Source organism: Castor canadensis, chromosome 3 (genome assembly GCF_047511655.1).
Source record: "Castor canadensis chromosome 3, mCasCan1.hap1v2, whole genome shotgun sequence".
NCBI classification, from domain to species: Eukaryota; Metazoa; Chordata; class Mammalia; order Rodentia; family Castoridae; genus Castor; species Castor canadensis.
Genome location: NC_133388.1, coordinates 164,537,040 through 164,561,886, shown reverse-complemented (window position 1 = coordinate 164,561,886; position 24,847 = coordinate 164,537,040). Strand labels below are relative to the sequence as shown.

At 39.7% G+C, this 24,847-nt stretch overlaps 1 protein-coding gene across 3 annotated transcripts in view; it reads left to right on the top strand.

Moving 5' to 3' along the window:
• Dpys (dihydropyrimidinase) overlaps positions 1 to 24,847 on the top strand; it is a 76,910-nt gene that overhangs the window by 17,259 nt on the left and 34,804 nt on the right. For all 3 annotated transcript variants that reach the window (XM_020167686.2, XM_074069025.1, XM_074069026.1), the window contains exons 5-7: positions 11,864 to 12,020; positions 13,149 to 13,290; positions 16,314 to 16,456. In XM_020167686.2, the coding sequence (XP_020023275.1) occupies positions 11,864 to 12,020; positions 13,149 to 13,290; positions 16,314 to 16,456 (442 nt within the window). The remainder of the gene's footprint in view (positions 1 to 11,863; positions 12,021 to 13,148; positions 13,291 to 16,313; positions 16,457 to 24,847) is intronic.

Sequence of the window (24,847 nt, the reverse complement as noted above, 5' to 3'; positions counted from 1 at the left end):
GTGTTGGAACAATTAAAGAAATTATCAGAGTAGTATATTTTATGGTAATTATTTTAAGATTTTTAAAGCCAAAGTTATTTTTACTTCAAATGGACTAATGTCTCACTTCTTACTTCCATCTGGCATAAAAACAGTTATCCTAAAAGAAAGTGACAATCTCCCGTTCTTGCTAAGAGTTGGGCCAAGAAATAATTTCATTTATTTGCAAGTACTGGTGAAGGAAGGATGAAAAACAAATGCAGTGTATTTTATTCAGTGAAAATCAGAGACCCCTTTTTTGGGGGGCGGTGGTATTGGGGTTTGAACTCAGGGCTCTTTGCAAGAGCCATGCCTCCAGCCCCAGATATAAATCATCCTACCTGTTTTTCCCCCTGAAACTGGCTGTAATTTTATAATATGGATCATAAAAAAAAAAAACTATGAAAATAGATTTGGTATGTATGTAACTGGAACAAACATGAATTTTGTCAGACTTCCTTCTTGTTGCAAGAAGTTTCAGTAAGCACCCAGGCACAGTGACTCGCATCTGTAACTCCACATGCTTGGAAGGCAGAGATCAGGAGGATCTCAGTTCAAGGCCAGCCCATGCAACAAGTTAGTGAGCACCCCCACTCACAAGCAAGCTGGGCATGTTGCTATATACCTGTGGTCCTAACTGCTCTGGAAGGCATAAGAGGCTGCCTCAGGCAAAAAGCAAGACCCTATCTGAAAAATAACCTAAAGCAAAAAGGGCTAGAGGTGTGGCTCAAGTGGTAGAATGCCTGCCGGGCAAGCACAAGGCCCTGAGATCAAACCCTGGTTCTGCCAAAAAGCGAGGGAGGGAGGGAGGGAGGGAGAAGTTTCAGTAAGAATTTTGGGAGACATGCACTTTTTAGATGTAGCACATAAATATATTGTGTTATGAATAAAATTAATTTCACATAAGTGTTAATTAGGTCTTGCTACCAACTATTTGATTGCTTGCCTCTACACCCCACATGAAATAGAATTGCAGTATAAAACAGCAGCCCTTAAAAATACTGATTTTCAGTCATAGTATTAGGTTTTATCCACCAGATGGCGCTGTTGCCAGATGTATGGAATTGCTATGATTTCCTTTATAAGCAATGCACTAGGTAGGTCATAATGTCAGATTGTGATTTAAGGAAAGTAAAATCAGCAGAAATGACCACTCCTGACCTACCCACAAACCACTATCCTGACAGTTCTGTCAGAAAACAGTTTATTGACCATGGGTGTATATTTGGCACTGGATAGAATTCAAAGCAGAGTAAAGATTTGGGGAAGATTTTAAACTACAGATCACAGACAATTATTAAACTTAAGTATGAGAATTTTTATTGGATTTGAAATTAGTTTTAAAACTGAACTTTCTTCATGAATATGTAAATCATTTACATGATCCAAAAGTCCAAATTATATACAAAAAATGCTCAGGAATTCCTACTTTCTTCTCTAGCCCCTCCTTCTCACAGCCCATAAGTAATTATTTTATTAATTGATTTCTGGCTTATATATACAGTTTATTTTTACAAAATAAAATATATGTATACTCTGTTCTCCCTTTCTTTCCTATATAAAAAGCATCACCCTATACATACCATTTCAGACCTTGCTTTTTTTCCCCCCACTTCATAATATGACCTGAAAGTGAGCTCACATAATGTGCAGAGATTTTTCTCAATGTCTTTTACAGGTGCAGAGTATGTCACTGTATTTATTCAATTAGTCCCCTTTTGGTGGACACTTGGGCTGTTTCCAGTCTTTAGCCATTACAAATAAAATCACAGTGCTGGCTGTATGCATCTGCTATTTCTTATTTGTGCAAGGCATACTACTTTTATATGACTGTAATAAATTACCACGAACTTAGTGGCTTAAAACAACATGAACTTGTTATCTTACAATTCTAGAAGTCAGAAGTCTAAAATAGATCTCACTGGGTTAGCATATAGGGCCGTGTCTAGAGTATCTGGGGACAATCCCTTCCCAGCATCCACAGATTACCACATTCCTTGGCTCATGGTCTCTTCTTTCATCTTCAAAGCCAGCAGCGGTGGGTTGATCCCTTCTCATGTCCCATTATTCTGACCGCCTCTTGTGTCCCTCTCTTCCACTTTAAGGATCCTTGGGTTACACTGAGCCCACTCCATTAATTCAGGATGCTCTCACTATCTCAACGCCCTTAATTTAGTCACATCTGTAAGATTCCTTTTGCCCCATATGGAACATGGTCACAGACTATGGAGATTCGGATATGGACATCTTTAGCGTCCATTATTCTCCCTAATTCAAAAGGAATCAAGGTAGATTCCTAGACGTGGAATTACTGTTAAAGGTTAAGTGCATATGAAGAGTTTTAGATATTGCTAAATTCCTTCCCAAAGGCATTATGGCCAGGCTGTGGCTCAAATGGTAGCATGCTTGCCTGGAAAGCTAGAGACCCTGAGTTTAAACCCCCACACTGCCCAAAAAAATCATATCCAAATGCATTGTGAATATGGAATATTAAGAATGTTATCCCAAATGTTCTAGTAAGTCAGACTTATGAAAATACCCTTGTGAAATACCCCATTTGGGAAAATACCCCAATGCTCAATTGTCCAAGAAGCAGCAGAGCTCCAGAATAAATCAACAGGAGAAATTTCTCACCCTTTGCCTGTGACCCTCACATGTGAGCAAGGCATGTGACCAAGCAGGGACCAGAGGGAGATGGACATAACAGCACCAAACTGTCCCCTTGGTGACTGCCTCACAAACCCAAGGACAGACCCTGGACTGACCTTCAATGAGAGATTCCACCACCTATCTGCACTCATTTATTTTTAAATACCATTTCCAAACACAAAAGAATAATACAGCCCTATCAATTGTTATCTTGAAGAAATAATTCAGCCTTGTAGATTTATAATGTGAACATTTCCCATCTGTTAATTCTGCTGTCAGCCCCTCTCTCTTGCAGGGCCTGTACACTCCCTGTGGGTTGCTAGAATGCAGGGTTGGCATTTCCTGGGAGTTTGTTAGACATGCAGGGCCTTGGCCCCCATCCCAGACCCACTGAATCTGAATATGCATTTACAACTGGAGTCCCAGGTGATTCATATGCTTATACAGAATCCCTGCTCAGGACACACAATGATATCCAGTTATTGATTGCTTCAATTATAGGTGCCTGGAAATACAATCCTATTAAATTCGATTTTATTGTTTCATTGCCAACTATACACCCCGAAGAGAGGGAGCACAACTAGCATTGTTTGTTGAATGCTTAATATGTGCCTGGCACCTGGTAGTGTTTTAATATCTTTTATCTTATTTCACGTTTTACTCTATATTTTCTCATCATATATTTTAATATATTATCTTTAAAAAATTGTCAGAATAATCCTTAAAGCATAATTTTAGTACTGTTTTGTGACTGATGAAACTGAGGCTTGAAGAAGATTGGTAAATTTAGCCCAAGATCACTTTATCAAGAAATGCTGAATCTAGAATTCAAACTCAAGTCCATTGGACTCAAAGCCAAATTTTTTCTGTTACTCTTTACCCTGTTCTATGAGAAGTTGGTCTAGAATTGGAAATATGGATATCAAGTTTCTATTTGATTTTGGATTTTAAAAATTAGCTGATTTTTTGTTTTTATAATTACATTTTAAATTTTATTGAAGATATTGACATCTTGATTTTTTTTAATCATTACTGAAAGAGTGGAAATTCCAGGAATCGAAATGATAAAGTATTCAAATGAAAGTAACCTCTCACCTCTCTCAGTCCTTTCTTTGGAGCCAATGGTTTTAACCCTATCTTCTTCAGCTTTGGATGGTTACCTCCAAAATTCTAGACTACAGCATGTAGGTGGTGAGTTATCATTTTTGGCAATATCACTTGTCTTTCAGCTATGAAAAATGAGCAATTTTGTTCATGTAAATCTTACTTCTCACTTCGTGAGTTTTGTTAGTAATAACTGCCACTTCAAATAGTATGTTGAAATTTCTGTGCCTAGGCTGTTGTTTTTAGTGGTTTCTATTCCTTCGGTACCAGGCCAGTAAGGAAATTTAGAGCCCTGTCTGCCTTCTGACACCTGTTCACTGTTTTATTTCTTTGCATGGACAGCGTTCACAGCATTTTCTTCCTTTCCAGGCTTCTGTAACTTCCATACTTTGTCTGTAGGTTAAGTCTAAAATTTAGAGCTGTCACACCATAAGATTGTGGTTGCATTCTTCTCTGTAGAAACAATTAGTGAGAATAGAATGTCAGAGAGATTAGTATCACAAAGTGCAGTGTAAATTAGCGTTGTTCAGATTAGCTCATGGAGAAGCAATTTCAAGTGTCAGAGTCAAGTGGGCTTCTTTCATTACAAAAAGGTTCAAAAGCACACCCAATTTTAGCTGATACATATTTAGACTGTTACTGTCTTGTGCAGTTTCTTGATTTTCCTGGAATTTTTTCAGCTAGCTTTTTTTTTTTTTTTTTTTTTGCAGTACTGGGTTTTGAACTCAGGGCCTACATCTTGAGTCACTCCACCTACCCTTTTTTGTGATGGGTTTTTTCAAGATAGGGTCTCACAAATTCTTTTTCCCGGGCTGGCTTCAAACTGCGAGCCTCCTGATCTCTGTCTCCTGAGTAGCTATGATTACAGGTGTGAGCCACTGGTGCCCAGCTCAGCTAGCTCTTTAAAAGATAGGTTAAGAAAACATAGGCCTTTACCATGTCACGAAGAGTTCCTGGCTTCTTCATCCTACTTTCTGTCCAACACAATCACTCTTTTTATAGAGTGATTTTGTCCTTTCTGGCAGGACAATTTTTGCAAAAAATTGTGTATGTACATAAGACATGTTTGATGGCTGATGTGTAGATGTCACCTGGGATTTCCTAGGTTCAATATATGGTTTCTTGGTTCCCACATGTCCCCTTTTCTTGAATTACCTTGAGGATTATCAGGTAACTTGTATTTTGTTTTTGTTTTTGTTTTCAGGAAAAGTGTGTAGAAGGCAAATTTTCTGTTTCTTTGTCCTTTAGGCTTGTTTGATAATTTGGGCACAGAATTCTAGATTCAGAGTTATTTCTTCTGAATTATGGAGGCACAATTTCATTCTCTTCTGGCACTGTTACTGATGAACAAACAAATGCCAAAAAATTCTTTTGTCACTAACTTGTTTCACCATCTGGAACATTCTTATATTTTTCTTCATTCATTATAGAAGTCTGAAAATTTCATTAAGACTATGTTTTGCTGCAGCCTTTAAAAAAATTCACCTTTGTGTTCAGAGGCGGCCTATTTTAATCTGAAGACTGATCTTTGATTCTGAAATTTTTTCTTCTGTTATTTCTTCCACATTCACCTTCTCTCTTTTCTTTTCCTGGAACCTCTCCATCATCTTCCATGGCCTTTAAGTATTTTCACTTTTAAAAAAAAAATCTTAGGCTTTTGCTCTACATTGTAGGAAATGCATTTGCTTAATTTCTATGCCCTACTTATACAAACTTTTATTTTAGTAATCATATTTTTAGTTCTAGGATCTTTACTTTGTGTGGGGGGTACTGGGTTTTGAACTCAGAGCCTCACACTTGCTAGGCAGGGGCTCTACCACTTGAGCCACACACTTTGCCCTTTTTGCTTTAGCTGTTTTTTAAATAGGATTTCATGTTTATTCTCTGACCAACCAGCCCACAATCGGAGTTATGTTTCCTATGTAAGTGGCGTGACAGGCACATGCCACCAAGCCTACTACCTTTATTGGTTGGGATGGGGTCTCATCAACTTTTTTTGCCCTGACTGGCTTTGAACCAGGTTCTCCTGATCTCTCTCTCCCAAGTTGCTGGATTACAGATGTGAGCCACCATGTCCAGGAAGAGTTTCTTATTCTCTGCTCTTCTTTTACTGATTGCTTCTTTTTAAAATTTTTTTTAATGCCTGTATTATTTTCTTGGTCTGTTTAAGGATACTAATGAAGTTTTATTTTTAAGTGTCTTCTGTTTCTTTTTGAGTCAGGTTTTCAGTTTTAAAAATGTTTGTCCTTCCTTTTTGTGCTGTTTATGGGGTTTTTTTAAATGTCTGATGGCCCTTGGCTATCTGTGTGTCCCTGTGTCTGCACGGTTCAGGTGAGCAGAGTGGAGAACGGGTTTGAATTTCTTTGGCTGTGTATAGATCTGTTTCCTCAATGAGTGCTGTGAATGTCGGGGGCCTCTGATGAGCTTCAGCTGAGTGAAGTCCCCATACCTAAGCCCCCTGCAACATCAGGTGATGTGTTGTGGCATCAACAGAGTCAAAAACCTTGTGTTCCATGAAGATGAGAACAAGTGCTCTCACTTACCTGCCCTTCCCACCCAGGAAGAATGCTCTTGTTACCCACTCTGCCTCGTTGCGTTCCAGCTGTCACTCCACATCTACTTTCTGCCCTCTTAAAAATCTTTCAGACCCTCTGGCTGGCCATAGCTCCTCTTGGTTCTCAGTGCAGCTATGAATTCCTTCCTTTTGTCCCTCTTCACTGGACTGATGTGGACTGGGAAGAAAAATGGGGAATGTTTGCTCCATCCCTCAAATATAATTCAAAACCCAAGGCTGTTTTTCTGCTCAGATCTTGGTCTTTTCTTCTAGCCATCAGCACTTAGGAAGAAAAGTGAATAGCAGGTTATAGGCAAAAGGATAAAACCTTTAAGTGCAAGCCACCAAGAGCCAAGTTTTCTTTGACCATTGGGTAGGAGCATCCATTTCATGCCTATGCCTTTCTCTAAGTTGAGTCACTGGAACTGGGTTGGTTCCCGCCTATACTTCTTGGGCAAAAGGAAAGAGCTCCAACGTTTGCTCCAAGAGTTTGCATCTCTGGCCCCAGAACCCAAGCGTAAAGTTGAAGCGTAAAGCTGCAGTTGTGCCTCACGCAAAAGTTCCAGTCTGCACAGCTCTTGCCTGAGCTACTCTCCATAGTCCAGCCTTTGTTTGGGGTTTTTGAGACAGGGTTTCACTATGTAGCCCAGGTCAGCCTCGAACTTGTGATCCTGCCTCAGCCTCCCAAGTGGTGAAATAACAGGTGTGTTCTACCATACCCAGCCACTGTCTACCCTTTTGTCCAAAGAGTACATGTGCCACAGTGAGTCACTGGCTTCAGTGGTTTTATTTAATTTTGTCTGAGTAACTTTGGTTATACATGTTCTTTTTCAACCACACAGTTGCATATGGGCTTATTAGTGGGATTTTAGAAAATGTATTGTTCACTTATTCCTCTGCCTCCCAGTAGAGCTGTGGACACATGGATTTGGTTTTTCTGGTGTTTCATTGAGAGTGGTAGTGATGTCTCTTGGCAGCTTAACTCAATGCTGTACTTGTATGTATCTATTATCATTTATTTCCCATTTAGGAATAAATGTTTAATGTCTCCCCCCGCCCCATTTAACTTGTTTTAACTTGTCTTCATAAAGCTCAACTTTATTTTACATACAAAGCTCTGTCCTTAGACTGTAAGTATGATTCTCATTTGAACTTGTTGATGGAATGTTTTCTTTACACTCTTCATAAAGAACAAATTACTGGACACCAAATGTATGCTAGGTTCTGTGCTCTAGGCATCGGGTTGCAAATTGCACTAAGATATATTAATTCTCATGGAGCTCACAGGGAGCTGAGCTACCTTGTTGTTTGTTTGATTCTTTGTGTGATTTGATTTGGGTTTTCCAATAGGGCAAAGTTCTACTTTTATTGTTATAAAATATAAAGTTCTCTTGCACAGAGGTTTTGGGTTTCCTCTTCTCCATTTTATTTCCACTCTGTTCCTCATATATTATTCCTGTTGTGTTGAAAAGATGGTTAGAAACCCCCACACAATAGTCACTCTCTTTCCAAGTGGTCCCGTGGACCCTTTATCACTGAGCAAGACCAAACTAAATTTCATTTACCCACATACAGCACTGAGCCAGCAACCAGTGCTGGGGGAGGATGCTGTGTACCTGAATCCAGGTAGAGCTGAGTCTCAGCCTTTCTTTTTTCTTCCTTGGTCTTGAGCATCTGAACACCCCATGGTCTTTTAAATTTAGAACAAGAATTTACCTTGTATTCAATTGCAAATGGATTGGCCGTGGAAAACTGGCCATTATCAAACATTTCAGAAAAAGGAGACTTGTGTAGCTGTCAGAAAACTAACATTGTATTAGTTTGCTAGAGCATCTGTAACAAGCTACCACAGCCTGGATGGCTTCAACAACAGAAATCTCTTTTCACACAGCTCTGGTGTTCAGAAACCTGAGGTGAAATGAAGGTGTCAACAGGGTCGGTTCCTTCTGAGGGCTGTGGAAGAAGAATGTGTTCCAGGCCACTGTCCTTGGTTTAGAAATGTCTTGTGTCTTTACTATCTTTCTTCTGTAGATATCTGTGTCCAAATTTCCTCTTTCAATAACGACCCCAGTCTTATTGGATTAGAACACACATTAATGACCTCACTTTAACTTCACTGCCTCTAGAAAGACCCTATCTCCATACATTCTGAAGACCTTAACATTTGAACTTTGGAGGGAGACAGAATTCAACTTATCAAAATAAAATGCTTCCAGACTTTCAGGAATGTGCTAGGTACTTCCATACACACTAATCTATTTGACCTTCACAAAATTGCCATATTAGAAACATAGTGTGATTTCATTTCATAGCTGAGAAAAACTGGCACTAAGACCCATGACCCATTGTGCACAAAGCTAAAAAGCAGCAGAGTCAGAATTTGAGTCCCAATATGCATGATCCACTCTAGCAGGCTGGTTCTATGTATTTTTTCTCCCAATTATTTTCTTCTTTTGTAAATGTAATATTTTGAATCAAAATGGAATCCAGCAAAGTTTCACTCCCATCCTTTTAGCTAGAAAACTTATTTTTGTAAGTATGCTTGGCTTCCGATTCAGTAGCTAATGTTTCTACTCCTGGGTTCCTACACAACTTGTCTGGATCCTTCGTCATTCTTTAACGGATTTCACAACTTTGCCAAGTGCTGCTCACAGATCCAGACAGGTGTTAACATCTGCTCTATCACATTCAAATAGTAATCAGATTGTCTGGTGAAGAGGAGGATTTGGACTTCTTTGACCTGCTTCCTTATTTGGGTATCTTTGGGATTGTTCAGAGGGCAAATGCCTTTAGGTGGGAGATTGCATCATAAGTGCAGTATCTTTTCTTCTTTGGTTTTGAGCCAAAGGATGGAGAAAAAAAAAAAGGCGAGAATATCTGTGGGTAGACAGGGTACAACCTAATGCGAAACTTGCTAAGGCCGTGGGAGGAGATTAATGACCAAGATGTCTCTATCTCCCCAAGGGTTGTTGAAACCATCTGGTGGCAAATATAATCAGGAGAACACCAGACTAAAGACAAATACAGTGCTTTTTCATTACCAACCTGCTATGTATAGTAAATGAAACCAGTAAGTAAAATTGGAAAATGCTTAGCCACATCCACAGTGTGTGGTTGACTTAAATATTTAAAAATACGTGCTCTTTACCAAGAAATGAAAAGTGACACTTTTCTTAGTAACATAGTACATATAATCTGATATCCAAAGAGGAGAATTTTCATTCTGGCTATACTACTGACCACCCAAATGTCTCAGGCAAATTTCATTACTCTTATGGAGCATCAGTTTCTTCATTTGTCAAACCAGCATGGGAGTTGTTGTGAAGGTCAAGTGAGATTGTGTGGGAGAGCTTTGAAAACTATGGAGTGCTATACCTGTGTTAGTTATTTTTTTCATTATTTTTAGCTCAAATGTATCAGAACCTTGCAATTAGGCTGAACTGTCCAATTTGATTCTCCAATTTATGAGATATTCAACTCCTCTCTTTCCTTTCCTCTTTGTATTTCTTGTACTCTTTTTGGTCCTTAAAAATGTCTTAGAACCATAGTGAAATAGAGCAATTTTTTGATATTTATAGACCCTCAGTGGAAAGTTGAAAATAGCCAAGTTAATGAAGATCCTGTATATACCAAAAAAGTGGCTGTCACATTTTAAAGGAGTTAAGCCCGTCCAAGGAAATTACTTGTCATCCTAGTTTCAAAACACTCCTGGCAGACTCCCAACAGATACTGACACTTTTAATTTTTCCTAAGAGCTATTAAAATGGTAGAAGTTTTGGAGCTGTACTTCCATATCACCTTGATGTGTCAAGTGATTGAACAGAACACGTGATAAGAATCTTTCCTCAAAGATGAAGCACCATGCATGGAAAATCCTGAGTTGGCAACTCATAAAGTGATTGCAAATCAAGTCTCTGAGTCCTCATTGTCCAAGCAACTGTAAGAAGTTCTCTTGGAATAGGATGTTCTCTTTGTAATTGCAAATAAAGATGGTCCCTGTCTTGTTGTTTCTTCAGTAGGTAATATGTTACATCTTAGTTCACTAGAAATGATCACTGCTTATTCTGTGCCAGAAAGAGATAGTTGAGGTGTTTCTTCTTTCTGGGACAAAGACAGTGAGAACCAGGAGCAGGATGGGACTCCTCCAGGTGTGTACAACATAGAAGCAAAGCGTTCAGCAGTGGCTAAGCTACTGGGTGATTATCTTCACAGACCATGGTTTGACACTTGCTTCAGCAAGTCTGGCTTTTACGGCTTTTCAATTTTCTAGGCTAGCTAGAGGAATATGGCTAGTTTGGGAGAGAAATGATCCGTGAGATAGCAGGGTGCCACATTCCCATTTACTATGACTCTGGCAGCTGGAGGCCATCCACCGCCAGTACTCTCCAAGGAAATCAGTTAATTTCAGTTATACATCAGGATTGTAACTAAAATTTGGCGTCTGATTAACCAGAGTGAACTAATTTGGGATGCCTGCCTCTCCTTCCTGTGCAATCCTTTTTATGATTGCATGCATATGATGAGGTCGATGCCAGCGAATCTATTATTCTGACAAATGTTAATCAGAGATAGGATTCTGATTTTAAATTCAAATTCACTGCACTATTAAGTTTTCTAACATTGTGGGCTTTTGATGGCCTCATTTGCATGATTTTTAAAATATGCATTTCAGCTACAATTTTATTATCTGAATGTTCTTTTATTTAGTATAAGTTTTTGAGGAGGGTTTTTTTTTTAATTTGCAGCAAAGATATACTGTGGTTGAATTACATATGACCTATATCAATTACTTGTCATCTGGCTAGCAGAGCATAAAAGTTAGGACCACAGGAATCAAAATGCCTGGGTTCAAATCATACCTCCTCCATGCCACTTACGTAGACTATATATAAAATAACTGTAGAGAAGCTATGCAATCCCATAGCTTTTTTCTCATCTTTTAGTGGGGATAACAATCGCATTTTCCCAGTGGGGTTTTGAGAAGTTTCCATTAGATCATCACATGAATCAGCTACCTCTGCTAGGTTATGCTGCCATCACAATGGCTATAAAATAGGAATGGCTTCCAACTAGAGATTCTGCTTATATTGGCGTCCACCGTGGGGTGCCTCTGCTTCTGCTCCACAATCTCTTTACTCTGGGACAAACTGAAGAGCATCTCCCACCAGTGTCATCATAGAGGGAAAAGGGGACGGCAGAACCCCAAGACCACTTTTATAGGCTCTTTGTGAAAACAGAACATGCCACTTGCATTCTTATCTCATTGGCCAAGGTGAATCAGGTGACCAAGCATGGAATCAGGTGAGTAGGTAGAACAATCCACTGTGCCATGCACATGGATGGGAACATACCAAACGCTCAGTAGTCATTAGTTGTTACTTTTAAATCTTGTTCACAGAAGTAAATTACAACTTAGAATTCTGCTAAGTGATGGGTATTATCTGCTGAGAGGGCAGATAAGACTAATGCCTGTGTGCATGTCAGATAGTTCTCTTAAGAGCAAGTTAAGGTGCTGAGTGTTTCCTTTGAACTTTCCAGGGAAGGTGGTCTACGGCGAACCCATAGCGGCAGGCCTTGGCACTGATGGCACTCACTACTGGAATAAGGAATGGCACCACGCCGCCCACCATGTCATGGGTCCACCACTGCGACCAGACCCTTCAACACCTGACTTTCTCATGAATCTATTGGCTAAGTAATCATTTTGCAAATGATCACAAAGTGTTTTGCCAAAAGAAGGTGCTTTACAAGTCTCAGGTTTGGGTGGAAGGGAGCTTACCCTACCGGTGGAGTTGCCGTGGACCTCCCTGAATTCATTCTAACTGACCTAACAGTTCTGGGCACTTTCTTACCTGGGGAGAAAAAAGAAAAGACTTTAGCTTAATTATGTTTTGATAATTATATTGTTCTCCTGGACACAGAGCTATCTGATTATTTTATGGAAAGTTTAATTCTCTTCTGATATTTTTCCATCTCTTGTTACCCAAAATGCTGTGCATACCAGGTGAGTATTCTACCTCTCAGCTACACCTCCATCCCTATGCCTTATTTTTATCAGAATATTCTTCAATTTTTTTCTATGCTTGTTGATGGACTCTAAGAACCAGGATAGGCAACTGTCACTTTCTAGGAGAAAGAATTCGTGAGAATTACACCACTCACAGACATTCGCAGGTACTCAGGCTCCTGCTTTACACAGAGCTTTACACAACAGACTGGACAAGAACTCCTTTTCCTTTGTCTTCCTATTTCCCTCTTCCTTCATGCTTCTACATCTCCAAGATTATTTGCATGTCGTATCAGGATTGCTGTCCATGGTGATATTGCCAGTCAGTTTCACATCTGCACTCATCACTTTGTGGCCATTTGGCCTGGGTTGTCCTGGAAGACCTGCCTCCATTCCCATAGGCCACTCTGGTGGTATCTCTCTATAGTATTCTGCTTACAAGGAATTTCCACTTACATTTGTTCTTAGTGATCCTGGCTTTCTCATTAGCAAGTCTGTACAATCACCAACTTCTAGAAGAGACAAGCTTACAATTACAGAGCTAGTAAGTGGTAGAGCTGAGCCTAGAACTCTGGATATTAATCCATAATCCCCTATCATGCTTCTTGTGTGTGCTCTGAAAGGGCTGTTTAGAAAAAAGACAGGAGAGGGGTGAAATACACACTTGAAAATGCTACACATTCTCCATTGCGTTTCTCTGACTTTCCATGGGGAGGGGGTCAGAAGATTAGGAAGTATTAGTATTATAGTGTTTTCGTCCTACGTCATCTACCCCACCCATCATGGTCATGGTTTTTTCTCTTTTTTCTTTTACAGTGATGATCTAACCACAACAGGGACTGACCACTGCACTTTCAACACCTGCCAGAAAGCTCTTGGGAAAGATGACTTTACTAAGATTCCCAATGGGGTAAATGGTGTTGAGGACCGCATGTCAGTGATCTGGGAAAAAGGAGTGGTAAGTTTCATGGGGTCCAGCCTGGCTTTGTCCAGCACAACCAAACAAATAATTGTCTTCTCTGTAGTGCACGGCTCAGAGGTGCATTGCACTATTTTGCAAAGACATTCAGAGATGGTTTTAGATTGGGTACAAAGAAGGTTATTCTTGAAGTCTTTGAATTTTATAGCCCCTCTTCATTTCTCATGTTCTTAAACCCCAGTGCTTCATGTGTGAATAGTTGAAATGATGGAAAATGCATGAAGGATGTTTATTACATTCATACTTTCTTTTCATGAAATCTTTGTAAATGACTTAAAAAGAATCTTTGAATATCATATTTTAAAATTGCTATACAAAGTCACATAAATAATAACTCAAAACTGTAGGAAAAAGATCTTTTTAAATTCCCACAAATAAAAAAGTTTTCCCTGAGGATGGAGAAAGTCAAATGGCTAAATGTTCATGTGTTGACATGTGTAGTTGTAAAGATAACAGAGGACACTGGGTAGAACTGAGGCCCACATGGTCCTGCCTTTCACACCCATGTCCCTGGACCCCTCTCTTACATAACACATTAGTTTTATTTCATACTTCAGAATCCTCTTTGATTATTTTCTCCTACATGTACTACCTACTTCTAATTCTAATTACCCATCAAGACCTGTCAATTTTATTTCCAAAATGCTTCCTTCATTCCACATTCATGGCTGCCATCTGGTTGGAGGTTCACATTTTGCTTGGCCCACTGCATAGTCTCACAACTGATATTCCTGTCCTCAGTGTCTCACCTGCTACAATCTATTCCCTAGTCTAGTAGCAGAGTTACCACTCAAAAATGAAATTCTGTTCAGACTCCTTTCCTCTCAAAATCCTTTAATTTTCTCTGCTAATGAACAATTTGAACAATTAATTTACTATAAGGATCTTCAAAATACTCTTCTAGCTTTAGTTTCTGCTGTCATCCTTGGCACTTCCTCTTCCTCTACCCCAACTCTAACCATCTCAGATGACTCCCCTTCTCTTCCTCTTTGCTCAGATTTTCCTGGTTATAGTCTAAACTCCTTTCTTGAACTTGTGCTATTATAGTAAGTATCTTCTTTACAGCAGATTTTCGTAATCTACTATACACAGCTTTAAAGTAATTGAATATTTCCTAATACTATGCATGAAATGATGTTATTTTCTGAAACATTAAGATAGTTTCTTTGGGACTTCTATTTTCAGGATGTAGTTCTTATTCCTTTTTGAGGTAGGAATAATTAACTAAACCTTAAGGCCTCTCTTATCATGTAAATATATGAAGGAATTAACCCTGAATACTTTTTCCGTATTAAAATGTCTTGCACTAGATTGCCTATGATTGTTGCTTCATGTAAATTTCAATTGTCTAAAACTGGACCTCTTAAGTTGATTATTCATCTTTCGAAAGGCCTCATGTCACCTGATTTAAGAAGCATCACTACCTTGCTTAAACTCTATATTTTACCTTATATGATCATCTCATAAATGTTCAGTCCACAATAAATAAACCAGATCAAAAATGTAGTAGGTGGCAGTGGAAAACTTTTAATAGGAATTGAAAATAGAATTGCCAGCATTTAGGTGTCATCTTTAGCAATCTTTTGAAGGGGGCACTGTTTCTCACACTCCCTCCCTTGCTGGAGCAAAGTTTTCTCTCTCACTCCTTTGTTTTTACTGGACCTAACTGAGCTTAACTGGAGGCGACTGGAGATTTTAGAAAAGACACAGGATAGACAGACAGACAGACAAAGTTGGGGTCAGGTGTGTCATATGCTCGGCTGGAGATGCATAACCCTCACTGCTTCTTTTCTCTATCTTGATTCTTTAAGGCCTTTCTCCTTGCAGTTCTTTAAAACCTTGCTTCTAAAGTCTTCTTTAAAACCTTGCTTCAAACCTCTTTCCTTAGGCTCCACTGTCCCATGTTTGCTCTCAGCTTATCTTTAACTTAATTGCTCTTAGTCTTTTGTCCCCAGGCTTGCACTGTCCCATCTTTCCTTAGCTCTCTCAAAGCTTATGTGCTCAAACTTGCAGCCACACCTAAAAACTGCATGTGCATAACTCTTAAGGTCTCGGTCCTTAGACTTGCACTATTCACTGTCCCATGTTCTCTTTGGCATTTCTTTAGCTTTAGCTTTCCTAAGGCCTCTGTATGAAGTTCTTTCTCAGCTTTGCTTTCTGAAGCCGATGTGAAAGTTCTAGGTGCAGATTTTCTATAAACCCCTCTTTAGCATTTTCCCTTCAGCAATTTTTCCCTTCAATAATTCTTTTCCCTCCCAAAAGCTTCCCACACCAAAGGCCCAAAGTAAAAGCTTCTTCCTAATATTCAAAGGCAAAAAGCCCCCCAAAGCAAAAAGCCAAGCAAAAAGTCCAAAAAGCCCAAAGTAAAGCCCCAAAAGGCAAAAGCCCCTCTTCCTCCTTCAGGGGTTTTTATAGCAGCAAATAGGGTAGAGCCACAGGGAGGGGTGTGACATTGTAACAGGAGAAACCTGCGTCCCTGCTTCTCTGAACACAATTTAGGAGACTCAGCTCTTCTGCTTTTCCCTGTTTCGTGGCCGGGGGCTGTGCCTATCTCAGCCTACAGGTGAAAGCAATTAACTGCATCTCGCCTTGCTTGTGTCCAGTTCTCATAGGCTTTAATCTGCTCCCCACAATCTTTTCTTTCTTTCTTTTTTGGCAGCACTAGGGTTTGAACTCAGGGCCTCACACTTGCTAGGCAGGTGCTCTACCACTTGAGCCACTCCACCAACCCTTGTAGCAATTTTTTATGACACTTGGAGAGATGGAAAAAAACAAGTAGGGTTGTTTTTTTAAGCTGATAGATTTTTAAAAAGTCAGACTTCCATATATCACCACCATCTTCATCATTATCACTAGGATTGTCTAATACCAGCGTCCAAAGAAGTGCAGCTCCTCAATCTAAGAGATGAGGTGCAGTTCTGTTTGGTTTAAGAGATGCAGGGTTGTGTTAAAGTCTCTGATTACTAAAATAAATGCACTTTCTTCTTTGAACTGTTTTACAGCATAGTGGTAAAATGGATGAAAACCGATTTGTGGCAGTCACCAGCACAAATGCAGCCAAAATCTTTAATCTTTATCCAAGAAAAGGAAGAATAGCTGTAGGATCAGATGCTGACATTGTGATTTGGGACCCAAAAGCCACAAGGTAAGTCTGAGTCCTTGTATCCCTTGGCTTCACCACAGAGGAAAAGCACAAACTTGCAAAGAAATTTTGCTTTGGTCTCAATCAGCCTTTTCTTATGAGGTGACTTATTTAGCCATGCTCAGGAATTTCAAGCCTGATCAAGATTTTGATATACAAATATTTCTTTGTTTTTCTTGGCATAGAGGATGTAAAAGTTGTGTCACGTTCTCTACAAAGGGATGTGTATAGAAAACCAATATGAATTTACCACTTCAGTGCCTGGCAAACGCCTGAGTTCACATGGAAGGTACAGAGCAATGAAGCAAATGAGAGGCTTAATTTGAAAAGGGCTGAATTGAAAACTCAAAATAATTGCAGCCTTTTTAAAGCTTTCAGATAGAAAAATTCCAGCACACACAAAAAAGTCACTTTAAGTTAGCCAAATTTTCCAGTTGAGTTCATCTGGAGCCTGTCATCCCCAGAAGACTTGAGCTTTTTGTTTCCAATTTCCGTAATTCTATGCTAATATTGCAGGTCTGGCAAATTCCACCAGCTCAGGAAGGCATTCAGTGGCAGCTGAAGTTCTACTCATTTCTTCTTACAGGATGTTCGAACAGACAGCACCTGCATGCTGATTTGTGTTTCTCATAAACACTGCAAGGGAGTGGAGGAAATTCTATTTGCATTTACATTTTGCTCGTGCACATGCATGTGTAAATGAATGCAACAGGCCCTTCTGCCTTCATGAACAGGCTTTTGTTCAAAGTCTATTAGGGTTTTTGTTTTCTTGTACTGTGCAAAAGCATATCATTTCTTTGAGGTGATACTGTCACAAAGACCCAGCTTCAACCAAAGTGCTCGTGGCCACCCTGTGACAGAAAGATGACCATTTGGAGCACTAAGCTCCATGGCAGTGAGCCTAGGAACAAGTCTCAGATGGTCTCTGATAAAACACTTGTCTTTCTGTGCTTGACATTATCCTCTGGGCACTCATTGTCCCTAACTAGGGCCCAGTTCACGTGATTGGCAGGCCATAGTAATGGCAAGTAGCCTTTCACTAAACGCTCCAATGTATCATCTCATCGCTGGCTGACAATCCGTGCAATAGAGCGACAATGGTATGAGCACCTACATAAAGATCCTAAGATACTAAGTAGGCACAGCTCAGAGTCTTTGGTATTATGATCTCAAGGAACTACTGGCCATTTAAGGACTCTTTTACCTGATAAAACCGAATGTGGGTAGCATCTCTACTAGGCTAGAAAAATTGTGCTTGGGAAGGACAGATGGAAGAAAGATTGTTTTCTGTAGCCGTTATTTTAAGCACCCCTCTGCAGAGGGCTGTGTACACCCAGTAGACCCATCTTTGCTGTAATTCAGATATTGAGTTTTCAAAGGCTGGAACCAGATAGAGCTTTTGAAACATCTTGTGACCTTGTGGAATCATGACAGGCTTGTTTGTTCTGAGTTTGAACTCAAGGCCTCCTGCCTGCTAGGCAGTGCTCTACCTCTTGAGGCATGTCCCCAACCCTTTTTTCTTTAGTTACTTTTCAGATAAGTTCTCATGTTTTTACCCTGAGGCTATGGTCTTCCTACCTATGCCCCCCACGAAAGGGGGCCACAGGAGTACACTACTACCCCCAGCTTATTAGCTAATGTGGAATCTTGCTAATGTTTTGCCTGGCTGGACTTGACCCTTGATCTTCCCAATCTCTGCCTCCCAAGTAGCTGGAATGACAGGCGTGCACCATCACACCTGACTGATCATGAGGTTTAATCAGAAAAATGTAGAAAATTTCTACATTTCATAGATAGAACTATCGTGTGGAAGAAATATTTGTGAAAAATGATGATTTTGAAGCACGACATAGAGTTGGGTCATAACAATGATAAGAAGATAACAATTTGTGCTTCCACAGTTCTCAGTGGATTTAAAAGATCCTTTGGTAACTAAAATGTGTTTTCCCAGGTAAGGCAAATATGACCACTTTTACGATGATGAGAAAAATAAAGGTATACAACAGTGTGAGTGACAGGTTTGACCCCATGGCTCTGATTGTATATGTTTGTGTGCTTTGCATGAAACTCAGTAGCACACTGTATTCTGAGCACTCCATTCTGTTCTTCACTGTTCTTGTTCCAGTTTTCATCCAGTCAGGTGGGCAGTAACTAAATCTTTCTTGGATTTGATTTCAGTCCATGTTATTCCTCATCAAAGGTAGATGGGGGTGAAAATATTTTGTAGAGCAATATGACTGTCCAGTTTAATTCCAAATACCATGGAGAACGTCAGGAAGCCATTCATGTGGTTCTTCTTTTTAACACTCCACCTGGGAATCTCCAGTGGGATGCACCCTCGAGAGTTCTCTAATTTCTGAGGATGATGCCAGCTCAGGTGTACAGCATTGTCTTCCTCAGACAACTGGACAAAGAGAAATGACCGGAACATAAGGCTGTGAATAATTCACTGGCTTTATTTACCACATATTGCTGCTTGGAGGACATCCATAGGCTGTGATTATGTCTCCTTGAGTCATGTTTTAGGTGATACAAATTTAGAACATTTTCTCACAAATTCCAGCTACTGATTTCTGTGACATTGTTTCGTCCTTCCTTTCCTATTCAGTTGTTTCAGAATAGTACATAATGATCCAGATGTGCAGTTTTGCTTTCAAAGATCTATATATTACCTGCTTAATTTCCCTCATTTCTAGTCTAAGAATAACTAACTTAAGGTCAAATTAGGAAGCTTCTATGCTTTTAAGTTGCTTTCTATCTCTTTCATTACTTCTTTGGTATTTCTTGAAGAGCTGTTCTCCATTTTATATAATAATAATGAAGAAAAAATTTTCACACATGTGTCTTTTGTGGTAAAGATATTCATATATATGTATGTATGTATGTATATACACACACATATATACTGCTAATATATCATATATTTGTATTTATACATTTATATGGTATTTAATTATTAGTTGAAAGTCTTCTTTGGTACTCTAAGTCTACTACAGTACTGCTAAATATTCTTTCAATACTTTCAGTCTGGGTCTGCTTATCATGGGCACCGTGGTACTAGGGATAAGGAAAGCCAGTACAGGCCCAAGAGCCTGATTTGTGGGTTGTGGCCTGAGATCCATCAGAGGTCATTTGAAGTCTCTGAAGGGCTGAGGGTTATAGCTCAGTGGTACACAGCTCACCTCACATGCAGAAGCCCAAGGTTTGATCCCTGGCACTGGAAAAAAAATGAAGTCTCTACATATCTACTCCCTCATTTGTAAAATGAAATTAATTATAATTGTTATGCTGCCTACCTCACAATGTTTTTGTTGGAATCCCATGAGATAAAACATGTGAACATGCCTTATAAACCAAGAGAGTGTTACACAAGCACTGGGAATGTGTTGTTATGGCTATTTTATGTTTTTCTGGTAAGACCAATGTTATGCTTTGCAGAACACTTTTATTTTTAGATATTCTCAGCTAATTTGTCTGTGGTGACCAAGCAGACAGATAAACCACAGGGTTCTATTTCTTGGACTCTTGGATCCTTTTTTTTTTTTTTATTCATATGTGCATACAAAGTTTGGGTCATTTCTCCCCCTTTCCTCCACCCCCTCCCTTTTCTTGGATCCTTTTTTAAAAACTGGAGATGTCCTCATTTTTCCTTTCATATTTTACTTTCCTTCTGAAAAATAGAGAAATGCTATCAATATTATATTGAACCAATCTAGCCTTTGACTTGACTCATTAAAATCTGTAAGAATTTTCTCTGGGCCACCATCAGAATATTTCTTTCTCATTATCTACCTTTTTTCCATGTGAAAATTGTACATTGTGGGAGAGAAGGGTTTATTGAAGGGAGGCTTCATAGATTGATGACTCTGGAAGACTATATAGAAAGGGGAAAGTGTGTTTACCATGGTTCACATTTAAAGGAAGAGACTTCTTATCTGGGTAGATCACAGCACCTGCTTCCTTTGTTCTTGGCCTGTTCATTATGAGAAATTTGCTCATCTGGCTGAATGTTCCCAACCAAAATTTGTTCTGGTGACCTCAACTGGAACCTTTGTGATGCACCACAATATTTTTAGCTGGCTTTAGCTGCCTGTACATCATCCAATGCTTTTCACTGTCCTTAGACACTAGCCTACCACCACCTCCCCACCCTGCATACTGACTTCTAGTGACTCCCACAACCCACTCATGATACCGTATTGCAGTCTCTCCCATTCACATTCTTAAGGCCTAGTTCCATTTAAAAAAAAAGTTTCATTTTAGAATAGCTTCAGATCTTCAGAAAAGTTGCAACTCCAGAGTTATTTTCACTTTTGTTATCTTACATGAGTATAGTACATTTGTCACAATTAATGACCCAATATTGATATGATATTGATATTGATATGTTATTATTAGCTAGAGTCTAGAGTTTTTTTGCTTAATTTTTATCTAATGTATTTTCTATTTCAGGATTTCATCCAGGATCCCATATTACATTTGTGACGATTACTCTGACCTTATTCCTTTGGTGTAAAGGAATACTGGTTAGGAATTTTTCAGGATAGCTCTCTTGTGATTTTTTTCTGAAGTTTTTCTCATTGCTAGCCACAGGTATGGGGGAGGAAGACTGCAGAAGTTAAGTTACCATTTTTGTCATGACACATGAAGGGTGCATGCTATGAATATGATACCATTGTTGGAGTTGACCTGAGTCACCTGACTAAGGTAACAATTGCCAGGTTTCTTCACAGTACAGTTACCTCCCACCCACTTCTATATTGTACTTTCTGGAAGGAAGTCTCTGGGGATAGACCATACTTAAGGAGTGGGACGTTGTTCTCTAGTTTTAAGTTTTAGTTGGTTTTATAGCACTTGTCCAGAGTAGAAATACAATGAATGTTGTGAGACAGATGCAGCCCTTCCATGCTGCGTGGAAGAGTGTGTGACTAAGCATTGACTTCAAGGAAGTTGGAAAGATTGTATTTAGTGACAGCCTGAGCAAGGAGTAAAGTAAAATCAGCATTCCTCCTCACTCCATGCTTTTAACTTACTGCATGTGACCAATAATGACTGTCATAAGAAGGAATGAATGGAGATGAATATAGGTGAAAAGAGTTTTCCAAAGACAGGAGGAAGAGCTTTTTTTTACTGGTCTTGTGTTCTGTAAGTGTCCTCTGGATGTGTGAGATTGAGAGTGATTTGTTAAGCAGAGGTCTTATGGAGAAGAAATGCAGCTCTATCAAGATTTGCCTGCGTATGCTTCTTCATTCAGGAGTTCAGGGGCACAGAGGCATCTCAGGGAGCCAGCCACTGATAGTCAAGGTTGGACCAAACCAGACCCTACCTTTAGGAGACTTTCAGTCTAGAGAGAGGAGAAAGGTTATAAAGCCACACAGTCTCAGTATAAGAAAGAATGTTAACAACAGCAAAAGAGGGCACCAGTGGGTCACGCCTGTAATCCTAGCTACTCAGGAGGCAGAGATCAGGAGGATCGCAGTTCGAAGCCAGCCCAGACAAAGAGTTCATGAGACCCTGTCTCTCAAAAAAAAATCCACCACAAAAAAGGACTGATGGAGTAACTCAAGGTGTAAGCCCTGAGTTCAAACCCCAGTTTGAATGTCAAAAGGACATCATAAGAGAAGCAGAATCAAGAGGTCCCAAGATCTTAGAGCAGCCAAAGGCATTAAATCACATAAGACAGGAGAATAAGTGAAATATCTGGTCCTGAGAGTCAAGACTAAAGTGGAGGTGAGGTAAACTGAGGCATTGGTGGAGCTGTCAGGGAGGATGCAATTCAGGCTAAGCGTTACATGAGAGAGAAAACAGATTCCAGCTGCAGAGGGAAAAGGAAGGTGAGAAGATCATGTAGCATTTCAGGTTTTAATTTCATTTATTATAGACAGAGGCAATTTTAAATAGAGTTTGCTGTGTGGAGAAGCAGTTTTTAACCAAATGAATAAATGGATATATTATTGGAAGATTTTTTTCCTTGCAGGAAATTCCTCCCTTTTACTTTACTTATCTGATCTTAATGTTAGCTGAAGTATGGCGATGTGGAGGATCTGCCTGACCACACCATTAGCTACTGGCCAAATTTTTCCCCTAAAAACATTTAAATGGTTTTAGCAAAAGCAATTGCCCAGTTGACTAGTTGTCTCAGATGACAGCAACACACAATACACCTCATATCCTGACGGGGGCGCCCACATCCCGCACTGAGCATGGCGGCTCCAACCAGGCCATCCGAGAGGCTGGTTATGCAAGAACGAGGCGATCTCAGCAGAGCGGATGCATTTGCTAATGATTTGGGGCTTCATGGTACATAGACATTTTCATTTGCTTTTGATTCTTGTTAGAATTAAAGAATAACATGCCATTAGTGTGGCATGTAGAAATAAGTGTGCTTGTCACATAATCCATAACCATAAAAATAAAACTGCATCAAAGTTGCTCTATCAGAAAGAAAAGCAGGGCAGTCATGTTTGTTTTTTTATTTTATTGTTGTTGTTTTTCTTTTAAATATTTTTAAAAAAAAATCTGGATGATTCCAGAGTGAGGCATTTGACATGTGGTGATGGATGGTGAGAGGGAATTGGCAGTGGGCATTTGACAGGAAGGTTTGGACATCCTGCTGAAAGATTAACTAAAACATTACTAGCCTGCAAAACTCCACTGCAATAGCTCTTCTGTGTCATTGCACAATAAGAATAGAAAAAGGCCGTGCTGCATTTAGTGCAAAAGGAGCGTCCACCTTTTCTGGAAGTGAAAGAGTCACCAGATTCAGCCTGACAGCTCTGATCCACTGTCTATTGCTTATGACAGAAGTATGTGTCCCAACGCCTCACTACTCAGTCAAAGCTTTAAATCACAGTCCCTATCTAAATGTTTAACCCATTTTCTGTAGAATATTTTGAAATTTGGAATCAGAGGGAAGAAATTAGGAGTGATTTTCATATGGTATCAAGACAGAATCTTGTAGTGTCAGGTGGTCAAGACAAAGATTAGCCAAACTGGCCAACTTGTTAAAAATCTGATTAGAGAGAATGGCGTGGAAGGTACTTGCAGGCTGGCAGCGGCAGCAGTAACTCATGTTCTGGCAGTTTAAGGCTATCCTCTGAGCTTCAATTCTTCAGTATTCATTAAATAGCACTTAGTTACTATGGTAACTGTCCCCTTTCAGTATTTATGAGCTACAGGGTGTCTCACAGTATCTAAGCACACAAACACACAGCTAACACATTCTGTGCACTGAAACATTTAATGAAGACTTCTAGCTGGATGGTATTCTGCAGAGCAGGCATACTTTTGCTCGCAGTTATTTTAGATTATTATTTTTTTAACTCAATTATAGTAGGCTTTGACCTTGAATCCACCATTTTTGTAGGCATTCTGCTATCTTTCCTGCTTAATTTCCTTTACTTTCTCATTGAAGACAGAGAAATATGAATTTAACTTTATTTTCAGTGAAGAGTAATGACTGGTAGTTTATAAATGTGCCCCTCTGGGTTCTAGAGGGGTCCTTGTGTGTGAAATCAAGCAGGGGAAGAATGACTTTCACCCCTGGGAAGTGGGGACCATCAGGCATGGGGAAGAAGAAGAAATGAGGAGTAAATAGTGATGATTATGGCTTCTGAACATAGGTAAATTATCAGTAACTGTTTCAAAGAAGGCATTTAGCCTTGGAGTTGCACATCACGTTATCTGACTAATTTCCATATCGTAATTCTCCTCTTTCAAACAGCATGTGCACACATACACACACTCGCATAGCAGCACAGCAGTCTACAATTCTGCTTATGAAAGCTGCTCAGTCTGAAGACTTGCTTGCCTCCCTGCTCCTAAGAGTTTTTATAACTAACTCGTCCCGCATGGCCCCAACCCCCCAGCCATTCCAGTGTATATGGTGCAGGAGGAGGGGACAGAACCTAGGCCTTTACAGATGCAGGACAAGGCCAATGTCCTAGGAAATGAGGCTGATCTGCCCCATGACTTTTCACTGTGGTGTCTGTTAGATCGTGGAGCCAACATGGCTTCCTCAGATGGTCAGGTTGTGCTTGTGCACAGCTGTTGTAGGAGCATCCTTCACACAGTCCTTACCATGAATTTGTAGAGTAATTATGACAATTTCCTGGCAGATGATAGCAAAATCCAGCCTGCCATCCAGGCAGTTCGGGGAGCAATACCACAGTGGGACAAAGGATTGGGGGCTAAGTTCCTACTCTGCCACTTGCAAGCTGGGTGTGACCTTGGAATGTTACTTCTTTTCTTTTGAATTTTAATTTCTTTGTTAATTAAACAGGCACAGGATTTTTATTTGATAGCATTGTTGTGAGTGTTTAAGGATATATTCATGAACTGCTCAGCACACAAGTAGTGTCCAATAACGCATGGTACATAGTAGGTGGACAAGCT